Genomic DNA, 12,108 nt, shown 5'->3' with positions numbered 1-12,108 from the left:
TTCCCCCCCTCCAAGAATTACACAGAACAGCTTCTTTGCTGCTATCTCTTGGGCATGAACTCACTGAGCTGCAGCAGTTACGGGTTTATTCTGTTTCAGCTCGTGTGTTTCTATGCTTCTGTGCATTATATTATTTACTCCTAATGATGGAGCAGTTCCTTTTAATCCATTATTTTAAAATCCTTCCTAATTAAATTCTGAGGTAAAGAATCTCTCGAGGAGCCTACAGTGGCATCCTGGGATGACAGTGACTGAAAGCAGCCCTGGGTGGTGTCCCGATGACCCTTTGTGTGCCTAGAGAAACAGGCTTCAATTCACAGAAAGCGCTGGAGGCTGCGAAGGCTCCAGGCTCACCTTCCCTTCCACTTCCACCACAGGGAAGAGTTTTCTCAAAAAATCGACCAAATGATCTCACCAAGGGGGGGCATCTCTGATTTTCTACCTAAACATGAATCTCTCATCTGGTTGGGTGGGTTGCAGTGACTAAGAAGAGCTTGGACCAAGGAGGCCACATGTGTAAAGCCGCCACTGGGGCCAGACGACCGAACTCCTGCTAGTGGGCCACACATCCGGCGCAGCTGTGGGCTCTGGCAGCAGCCAGCCCAGCGCCTGCGGCTTAATTAGACTTTTTATCTCTACATTCGTCTGAGGACATCTGAAACCTTCGGTGTGGCCTGTCACTAATTAGGTGACTAATTAAATAGTTAGTGCTTACTTGCTGATCTCAGAGCTAAACCCCAGTGAACAGGTTGGTAGTTGTCATTGTTCCATACCGTTGGTCTCAGCCCCATGAATGGATGGACATGTGCTCCCTTAGATTGTCCTTTTGATACCCAGGCAAGCACAGTGTGGTGGCCAGGCCTGCGGCACGTGCGCTGCCGTCCTCCGCTTTGCCTGGGGAGCAGGCAGAGATCAACGGGGCAGGTCGCGTCTTGCCTCTTGTTATGTTGGCATCACAATGGGACCTGTCAGGGGCCCACGCCAAGACACCAAGACACCGAGACACCGTCTGGTGACTGGGGCGGGGGTGGGGGAGGGGAGGGACAGCTCTGTGTGGAGCTCAGAGGTCCAGCCTTCCCAGGCAGAAAGACTTGCCGTTCTGCCACCAGAAAACAATGACCCAGACTCCCTGGTGTTGCTAATCACAATTGAGTTTCCTAATCTGATTCCAAGATTTAAATGTAATTAATGTTAAATGAGAAAAATTTTCATTTACTGAAATTGTCCATTCCAGCTCATTTCAGGATAACTTTTCTTATCTCCTACTGCCCACTTTAGATACTCCCAGAACAAAAGAAAAGCAAGACTCTTTGAGCAATATTAGGCCTTTTGGGGGATAAGCTTATTGTCATTTTTGTGTGTGTTTTTTTTTTTTTTCGTGAATCTTTGGGGTTAATTGGGGAATGAGTTCTTCACGATCACACAAAATATAAACCACATGTGCAGATTGAGTAATAGACTCACCCACCCTCCACCCTCTACTATCAGATCATTTTCAAATGATGATGTTGACACATGTCTTGGATTGCATTCCTTCAAAAGCTGAAAACAAAGAATTTGGGTACAGTTTATTTGGGGGTGATCCCAGGAAATTACCTGAGACCGTAGGGTGGTGAGGTGGGAAAGGGAGGGAAGTCAACAAAACCCCCAAAAAGCATTGGTCAGCGGGTCGCTGTGGGCAGCTGAGACCTAATGCCACACTGGGGCCCTCAAAGGGACACAAGGAAAAGTGGTCCCTCTTCAGGTGAGGGAGGTATAGTATTTACCCACCAGTTAATGTCCTTCTGATCACATGGTCACCTTCGGCTGTTCTTCCAGCCTGTCCCTTCATCTCCCCTGGGCAGAAGATGCCCCCAGGCAGAAAGGGGCAGGAAGGCAGAGGGAAGGGAGAACCTTTTCCAGGTGTTATGTGGGTAGGCTCCCTACCATCCCCATTTTTTTAGTTTGTTCTTTCCTTCTTAATATTCCATTGTCCTTTAGCAAAGCACGTGGGCAGAGATGAAGGAAGAGAAAAAGCGAGGCTAGATAAGAAGGCTGTGGCAAGAGGATTTCATGGCCACCTCTCTTCCCAGGCGTTCTTGCAGGTCTGAAGAGAACCCAGGTGTATCAGAAAGTTTTGCTGGAAAAAAAAGACAGCCTTGGGGGACCTGTCTTGGCAAATACTTTATTTCTACTTTGGGACAGAGAAAAGGTTAGATCGGTAGTTTTCAAACTGTGGTCTCTGGACCAGCACTTCCAAATATCACTTGGGGACCCGCTAGAGATGCGAATACTCAGGTGTCATCCTGTAAGGATCAAATCAGAAATGAGGGGGAGAAGGGGGCAGGGCTCTGTGTTCTCACACCCCTCTGAGGGGCAGAGTCCCAGAACCACCGAGTAAGGGTGTACTGGAGAGAGTCGGTGTTCTGCCATGACTGATGGGGCCCAGGAAAATCATCCAACATCTGTGAAGCTTACTGTCCTCACCTGTACAACTGGGAGAGAACCCAGAATTTCTCCTCCTCACTGGCATGAGGGTTAAATCAGGTGATACATGCAAAGCATCTGGAAAAGCCTAGCACTCAAAACTTATTAGACTGACACTGCCCCACTAATTAAATCTGCATATCTAGTTCCCTTGTGGCAGCCTTGCATTATCTCATATGAGAGAAGAGCCTGGGGAGGTAGAGCCTTTATATGGAAGATGCTTTCTTCCCTGAGGATTAGGGATGAATCACAGGTGTTTCCTGCCAGTGTATGTGTCTCCTCCTTGCAAGAGTTCCTGGTCTGGCAAAGACCTTCTCTTGCAGTTTGGCTAAAATGGCCACCATCTCTGGTTCAACATCAGGAGGACCAAGCAAGCTGACCAGCGCTCTGTGGTGTTTCTATTTTGTAAAGTTGCTTGACTATGGAGAAAACTGGAGTTGTGCCCTGCCCTTTTAACTGTCTACCCAAACTCAAGGATGCAGCAAATCCCTTATGCACCAAAGACTCTCATGGTCGTAGGGGCCACATCTCTGGCTCCCACTGACCATCACTGCTTTATGGGTTGCCAATGGATATTTCTCAGGCCCTTTCGTGATACTTGGATGCTTTGCAAACCTTAATCTGGACTATTTTAGATCCTCTAGTCTGTCACTAACCTCAAGTTTATCATGTAAGTCTTAGGCGTCTCCAAGTGCACCACCATGCCAAATCTAGGAATTCCCTTACATTAAAAAAACAAGGCCAAGACAAATATTTCAGCCTTTACTCATGTGTCTCAGATATTTAATGGGATCATATACTCCTTCAGTAAAACTTATATTAAACTCTACCCAATTTTATTAAGCACCCAAACCCCCTGGGAGCCTCTCATTTTTCTGTGCCTAGAATAGTGGTTCTCAAAATGGACCACCAGCATGGACATCATTTGGGAACTTGTTAGAAATACAAATTCTCAGGCCCCACCCCAGACCTACCGTATCAGAAACTTGGAGAATGGGGCCCAGAGATCTCTGTTTAAACAAGTCCTCCAGGGAATTACTTGGACCTCAGTGGCACTAGTCCATATTATCTATCTCCCTCCTACTGTTCCCACCTTTCTCATATGCAGCCTAACTCCCCAAAAGACCAAGGACACCATTACTCCCAGTCACACCTCCTTGACCAGCCCGAGCTCTGAATCCACTAGTCACTTTCTTGCTTTCCCATAGCACCCACCAATTGAATTCTGTTGACCTGGTACAAACAAATAGAAGTGGCTATAAGCACTTTTAGGGATAAGGAGGTGTCAAACTGACACTTCCCTTACACCATTTGATACTGGGTGGAAATTTGGAGGAGAGGCCTAGAGAAGTGCCAGGTAGCCACCCCCTCTGGAGAATTGGAGCACTTGGAGCCACTGTGTGAGATCCAGACCAGACAAGGCCATCTACTGGGCACATGGCCTCTGGAGACCATCTTGATCTCTAACTGGAGTTCTCAAAAGAGAATTTCTTTCAAAGGGATAACCAGAATCTTCCCAATATACCAACATAGTAAGGCACTTGGGCTTTAAAAAAAAAAAAAAAGCCTTGAATTTCCTTGTATTTTAAGAACTTATGATGGACATAATGTTGTGATCAGCTTCCTGGACATGAGGTTAATGTTGAGTAACTTTTTTCTATAAGCAACGGATTGTGAAAATTCCAGACTCAACAACTCTGTACACCAGAGCTACTTGTGGGGGTGGGGTGGTTTTAAAAAGTTTCCTGGGCCCCTATTCCTGTCATTATAATTTCCGGGCTGGGGTGGGTCCCAGGAATATGTATCTTTAAGACTCCCCATGTAACTCTGACACGCATCCAGCTATTGTAACCATTTATGTAGACATTTCCTCAAAATTGGCAGTCTTATCTATAAGGAAACCTATTTCCCCCTATCATTGCTCATTGTAATTAACCTGTTTTTATGAGCTTGTTTTCCAAACCACATTTTCCAATTCTCAACAAATCATATAACTTCTAGGTTGACATATCATTACTTCAGGGCTTACCAGGCATAATTATTAACTTATCATTAAACATGACATAGCTGAAGTCATTACCCATGTCATTGTATTTACACGCTAAATTGGACCTCGTGAAAAGCATTTCATACACTTCATGCTTAAACTGTCACCATTAAGAATAAAGGTCCAAGATCTAACTACCAAGCATGAGGAAACCTGCCTGTATGGTGTTAATAAAGCCTTGTAACCACCAGCATTTGCCCCAAACATAAAACCTGTCCTCATCCCCATCCCCACACCTCCAGAAGTGATCTCACTCACTGTTGAATCCCCACAATGCTTTATTCCAGTCTTAGGGACCTGATTGATTGATATCTTATATTTTACCATCTCTTGTGTGCAAAGGCTTTCCAGCTGGTCTTTTATAACTGCCGTCTTGGTATTACATCTTGTAAATGTTCCATATATATAAAACTATGTTCGAAGTATAAATGTATAACATTTTCACTTCATTTCCCATACATTATAAAGCAAAATTCAATTTCATCTTAGTTTGTTTTGCCACAACTTCCAAATTTTATTCTTCTTCATTCAGTGACCATTTCAAACATTACATTCATTTTCATTTTTTCAGTAAGGATTTATGTTTTACTTTTATGCAGAGATACACAACTACTCATCTGAGATCCTGAATCCCCAGACCTTCCTCCTAGTCCCTTATCCTGGGCACCACCCCTCTCCCCTGATGGGTCCCTGGAGAATTCACAGAGCACCTACGTTACTCCAGGCAGGCACCCAGACCTTATTGTTGGGTTCAGTGTTGATTCTAGATCTCTTGTCCCAGGACACAAGCCTGGACTCAGGCAGATTTAAGAGTCTTGCTCCTTGGTCCTTTTCTCCAGGCCCCGTGCTGGTTCCTACTGGAGCTTCCATGAATAGGAGAGCCACGCAAGATGGCGCCCGAGAGAAGAGAGAAAAAGGGTTAGGGAGAGAGCTTTGAACTTCTTCCTCACCCCATGAACACTCCACCCACCTTTAGAAGAGCTCAGAATCCTTAATGCCACCCTCTTTGGGTCGCTCTTTCTTTGGTCTCCCCCTGGAGGTCTGAGTACGCCATTACTGACAGCTGGGTGGCAATGGAAGCAGCTGCCATGCTGTTTTTACTAACACAACAGAAATGAAGTAGCCAAGGACATTGCCAAAAACAATGTCTTTTGTGATCTAAACAAAATGGTATTGCCGAAGAAAGTTAAAAATTTTTTTTCAGGGAAAAAAAGGCAGATTCTCTTAATAAACGTATCATAAATATTTTGACCTGTTTTGCTTTATATTTTTCTTTTGGTATTGGAAATTCACATAACTCCCAACTTCTAAGTTCCATCTATAGCGTTTCATCATGAATTTTGTGACATTGCATGATATCATTAAGACTGAATTAGATCTGAGTTATCCTTTGACTACTTAAATAAGCAGTTAGGTTAAATACCTGTCTTGAGCTAGGATTTACTGTAATTTGGCAAACATTTTTGTCATCGTTGTGAACAATTCAGAAAGCAGGGATTTTTAGTAAATTAAATGGTAACATTTAGATTGATGTGGAAGAATTATTTTCTCTCTGCATTATCTATTTATTCAAATAAAAGCATTAATGGAAGCAGTTAATTAAGTCACTGGCTTTGGTTGCTCTTGCTATACCAAAAAAAAAAAAACCAAGAAAAAATTAAAAATAAAAATAATAAGCATTAACTTGGCAGGCTGACAGGTTTCTCTTGCCCAGAACGGTAAGCAACATGAAAAGTTTTATGTTTCTTTTATCGTGTTCACAATAAATTGGCAATGTGACCCTCTTTATTTGGAGGATAAGGATGTTTAGACCTAATTTTGTAGCTGTCCTCCTGAAGCATGGAATGAAACGCAATACCTTTTACTTATTTCCCTGGATACTCTAATCCCTCCCTGCTTTACAAGTATCTTTGAGCTGTTCCTCCCCTTGTATCCACAGCAACATAAAATCCCCACTGGAATTATCTGCTGTGAAAATGCAGGTGCACTTGTTTAATGTTTCATTGGCTTGAGCACTTAACTTGAACTTTTTTTTTTTTCCACGACACCGTGACCTTTGATTTTGGAGCAGAGGGCTCACAGTGATGTTAGATATTGTTTATGTGCATGAAGCCAACACCATTAGTTCTGAGAACTGTGTGTTTTTCTGTGGTCCTGCTATTCCTGCCATTTTGTCTACTGTGTGTCCAAATCCAAGATGTACCCTGTGACTCACTGTTCTGTTTGCAGGAACTTTTAAAATATTCATTGGTCATCAAATTAAAAGTCTTAAACATTTGATCTCCATATTTCATCCTCAGAAGAGCTAAAGACTACTAAAATTGTACATTAAAAACTTTATTATTTGGACCAATATTTTTTATTATTTTTTTTTAAAGATTTTATTTATGTATTTGACAGAGAGAGAGCACAGCAGGGGGAGCGGCAGGCAGAGGGAGAGGGAGAAGCAGGCTTTCTGCTGAGCAGGGAGCCCAATGTGGGGCTCGATCCCAGGATCCTGGGATCATGACCCAAGCTGAAGGCAGATGCTTAACTGAGCCACCCAGGCGCCCCAGACCAATATTTTTAGATAGTTATCAACTTAAAAAATTAAATACTTGGATGTTTCTGAATCAGATTAAAAATCAAATAAAAAAATACAAGGTTGGAGAAAAATGTAGACACATTCATATAAAGGCGTGAAAGAGTTGGGGAACCTTCACTGAGTAACAAGAAGGTTAACGAGGTTAATTTAGGCCCTGATATAAGGCCCTCATGAGGGCCTTACATACCATGCTCATGCATTTGAACTTAATGTTTTAAATTATTTTAATTAAAATCATTATTTATTGCAAATGTTCTATGCAGCAGGCAATATTCTAAACATTTTTACAGATACTATCACGTAATCCTCACAGCACCCCTGTAAGGCATTAGGTTCTATTATTCCCATTTTACAGACTAGGAAGCCGAGCCGCAGAGAGGTTAAATAAGTTGCCACTTTCCCAAGGTCAAAAAGCTAAAAAGTACTGGAGCCTGGGGTCCAACTGAGACAATCTGACCCTTGAGCCCATGGTCTTAGGTACTCTGCTCTGCTGCTATCATGGTGATGAGCTAACGTGGAAACTTAAAACCAGGAACAACTGAGATTTGATTTAATTTAAAAAGAGGTTTCCAGTGGCTGTGTGGAAGATGGGCAGGAGAAAGACTCGTGCCAGAGAAACTCACTGGAGACTATTTCTCTAGGCAAGAAGGTGAGCTAAGGCAATGGGTCTCAGGAATGTCGGTGGGGCGCATTCGAGACATGTGGATCAGATAAAAGTGACTGGACATGGTGACCACTTGTGGGAAGTGAGAAAGAGGGGAGGAGTCTGAAGTTGGCTCTCCAATCCCTAAATCGAGAGATGGTTGGTTGGTCATGCCTTTGGCGGAGATAAAGGAGCAAAGGAATGGGGCTCCAAAGACCTGTGTTTGAACACCTACTGAATTTGGGATGCCTGTGGAGCAGCCCTATTAGGACTGATAGACATTTGGAAATTGGGTTTCAGGCTCAGAAGGAAGCTATAGTGTAAATATGTAACAGGAAGTCATGGTAGTAGGTAGCCTGGGTTAGGAAGCAGGCATGAAGACTGGGAAGCTTGTGAGCAGGGATGGATGGGCAAAGGAGGAGGAGCTGGTACAAAAAGCAATCATAGAAGAGAATCTTAACATAATGTTGTCCCAGACAGCATGTTCTATGGCTGCAGCTTTTGGCCGGGGTCTCTGTCGTGGCTCTGGCTGACCCCATTTCCTCCATTCACATCAGTGATGATGTCCTACCCTTGCGAGTTCCTGGATGACTCCCCATCCCCTTTCGGTTCCCAGAACCCTGCACATACCTGTCTACCTCTGTTCATTTGAACTCCATGGAGTTAGCCATCTATCTGCCTGGACCCTGATTGATAGAAGGATCTTCCCCCATGCCCACCTACCCTTCCTTCATGAGTCAGCATGAGTAGAGATTTCTAGTTGCCTCCCAGTATTTATTCTGTACTTTGTTCTTGATAACAGAATCTTGGGCAATGTGGTTTTTGAAAAACACCATTTTCCAGGTTCTCTTTCTGCCACATGTGGCTGTATTACTGAGTTCCGGCAATGTAAGCAGAAATGTCACGTGAGACTTTTAATCTCTTCTTAATGGACAGACCTTTCCACCCATTCCTCCTTCCTTCTGACTATAATGTGGATACGGGATGTGATATCTGGAGCTCCAGGAACCACCTTGGGCCTAAGGGGACCTTGAGAGTGGAAGCCATCTTGGAGAAGCAGACAAGCAGGGCCATGGCCCCTGTTGACTGCATGTCTCCATCTTAGCACGAACTGGTTACTTCCAGGTTTATTAAATACAGCTGTAAGAGAAGTGTGCTGGTACAGAAATAGGGAGAAAGAAGGGAGGAACATGAAGAGGAGACAGGGTTATTGGGGAAAACCTGTCTTCTGAATTAGGGGGAATGGAAGAATGGTCTTGTCGATGTTATTAGAGGTAACAAGGAGGGAAACAGGGTTGGGGGGTGGCTGGTGGCCGGTCTCTGTTTTCTTTATAATGTGGGAGATGTACTCACTTGAGAATGAGGAAAGGGGATCAGAGGGAGAACAATAAAGGTTAAAGTAGTGACCTTGAAGACTGGATAAAGGACCAGAGTAGCCACAGTGAAGAATGCAAAAGGAATTTGGCTAAGGAGTGGAAAGGTGGTGCCTTGTAGATAAAAATCCAGACAATACCCCCCACTCAAAATCTTTTGGAGAAGTCTTTAATTGCACAATTACATAATTCAGGATATTGCAGTGTGGCAATTTGGCAATTTAGAAGTCATTTGATCCATGTTGTTAGATCGTTCAAATTATTCAGTGCCAAAGGGATTGTTTTTGTAGTAAAAGATATAGCTGGATAATTACTAAGCCGCCTGTTCACATAGAGCTGTAAAAACGGCATGTATATAACTGTCTTATTAGTACAACATAAACCACATTTCCATCACATAGGCACCAAAGCCAAAATAAATTTTAACTTCATGTGGGTATAAACACATATTATTATTTGCATTTTCTGTTAAATGGAACCAGATTAAAGACCTGTCATCAGTGTGCATTTGCAGACTGGCAGCCCTAAGTAGCTGGGTTAATTGTGACCTTTATGTTATTTGAACATATTCAAAAATTTTATTCTTATTATTAGAGGATAAGATGTGCTTGGTTTTCTTTGTATCAAATAAGAATATTCATTCTTAAATGACACGTATCCTTAGAGACTTTAGAGCACAACCTTTCATAATATTTAGCTATTTTTAAATGTCAGGTGCCGCTGAGTTCATTACACTGCTGGCCCATGCCGTTACCAAAAGTCTCCTGTTTTTAGTGGTACTTAACAGATTGTCAGTAAATTGATAGCATTTCCATGTTTGGAAAATTTCCAGTTTCCTCATGGGAAAGGAGGGCAGGTGTTCCCCTCAAACTTGGTGAAGGTTTCTTTTTTGGCATTTGGTTGGTTTAAGGGGAGGTGTGAACTAAGAAGAGATTTTAGAGAAATCTCTTTCTCACCATCCTATGAAAAGATCAACTCACTCATAAAATTTTGCTGACTTTAGCTGGAGGGCAAATTTGTGGCAGGAGTATTTTAATACGTAAGGGGAAACATGGAGTGAGTCTTGAGCACGTCAGTCCATAGCAGCCTCTGCTTACGCGCTTGCGTTGTGCTACCCAACGTCACTCACAGGACTGGTTAGAGGACAGCCAGGTAAGTGCAGAGGGCACTGCTCGGGTTGGAAGAGACATGGCTCTCTCCTCTGGTCCTGCTGCCCATGAGCTTCGTGACCGTGAACAAATTACCTGGTATTTCCAACCTTGATTTTCCTCTGTATGCAATGCAGATAATAACAACTTGCCCCCTGCCCCTGGCACAAACTGCCTTGAAGATTAATCTCTATGATAATGTCCATGAACGTGTCTCGGGCCCTGGAAAGTCTGATGCAAACATAAAGCAGTTTTGCTTCTAAAAGGAACTTTCTAGAATTTCTCCTAGGTGATACTTTGGTATCTGATCTGAGTAATTGAGATGAGATATATATATACACATACATATATATATATATATATATATATACATATATATATATACATATATATATACACACACACATAGAGAGATCTGAAAATAATATATATATATTCCTTTTGTAGTAAATGCAAGATGTGCCATATATATATTTATATATATATATCTGAAAATAATAAAGTTAATGTTGACTGATAGGAATTAGATGATCTTTGGATCCTTGTCAACTGTTTGGTGTCTACAGGGCAATGGAGACAGAGGTTAGGTGAGAAGACGCTGGAGCCAGACAGCCTGGGTTCATGCCCTGCCTTCAGACTCCCCTGCTCTGTAGTCTTGAGCACATCACTTTGCCTCAGTTCCACATAATTAATAGGGATATTTTTACCGACCTCATGGTTTTGCTGCTTCGAGGATCAAATGAGGGACACACAAAGCACTTGATGGCAAGCACTCAGAAGATGTCAGCCATGGTGGTTATGATCCCAAGAAACTTCTTAGAAGTAGTCTGAAACTTCAACTCTGCATTAATTTACATTCAGTTTTCCTCCCTCCTCCCAATGTTGTGCTTTATTTTGCTTTACTCCGAGAAGCAAATTTTTTTAAAGATTTTATTTATTTATTTGACAGAGAGAGACAGCCAGCGAGAGAGGGAACACAAGCAGGGGGAGTGGGAGAGGAAGAAGCAGGCTCCCAGCGGAGGAGCCTGATGGGGGGATCAATCCCAGAACGCTGGGATCACGCTCTGAGCCAAAGGCAGACGCTTAATGACTGCGCCACCCAGGCACCCCGAGAAGTAAATTTTTAAAAAATGAAACGGTGCCTGGCATGACAGTATTTTAGCTTCTGGAAGTTTCTGCAGTTAGCTGCTCCAGGGCCTTCTTTCTTTCATTGAAATGGTCGGTTCTGTTGGAACGTTTGTGCAAAAAGAGTTGCTGAAAAGAAAAGTTCAACAATTGGATGACACATGAAATAAGGTTAAATGGAATTATAATAATTCACCAAGTCGAGCTTTACCTCCTTTTTTATGTGTTCTCTTCTCTCTCCTTAGCTCTCACCTGAAGTTTAGTAATCTCACCCTGATTTCAACCCATGGACTCCCTGGAAAAAAGCTTCTGGGCACTGAACAAAGGAAGTTTTTAGCAAGCGAGTAAGAATTCCATTTGCCTTTTCATTCTGAGGCCTAAATGTCCTAATTTCTGTGCATTTTATGCTAAATACAGTTGACCCTTTAACAACACGGGGCTTATAGGGGTGCTGACCCCCATGCAGTCCAAAATCTGTATGCAACTTTTGACTCCCCCCAGATCTTAACCAGTAATATCCTACCGTTGACCAGAAGCCTTACCCGTAACATAAGCAGTCGATTAACACATATTTTATATGTTACATGTAATATATACTGTATTCTTAAAGTAAGCTAGAGAAAAGAAAATGTTATTAAGAAAAACACAAGGAAGAGAAAACACATTTACAGTCCTGTACTGTATTTATGGAGGAAAAAAAGAAGTCCATGTGTAAGTGGACC

General features: G+C 42.7%; 1 protein-coding gene across 1 annotated transcript in view; it reads left to right on the top strand.

The window, feature by feature from the left end:
- The window catches only part of CFAP61 (cilia and flagella associated protein 61), a 286,086-nt gene that overhangs the window by 163,833 nt on the left and 110,145 nt on the right, over positions 1-12,108 (top strand). The window contains exon 18 of the mRNA XM_008710053.1: positions 11,632-11,730. Within this exon, the coding sequence (XP_008708275.1) occupies positions 11,632-11,730 (99 nt within the window). The remainder of the gene's footprint in view (positions 1-11,631; positions 11,731-12,108) is intronic.

Source organism: Ursus maritimus, unplaced genomic scaffold (genome assembly GCF_017311325.1).
Source record: "Ursus maritimus isolate PB19 unplaced genomic scaffold, ASM1731132v1 scaffold_22, whole genome shotgun sequence".
NCBI lineage: Eukaryota > Metazoa > Chordata > Mammalia > Carnivora > Ursidae > Ursus > Ursus maritimus.
The sequence above is the reverse complement of the archived record's forward strand: the minus strand, read 5'-3'. Positions and strand labels throughout refer to the sequence as shown.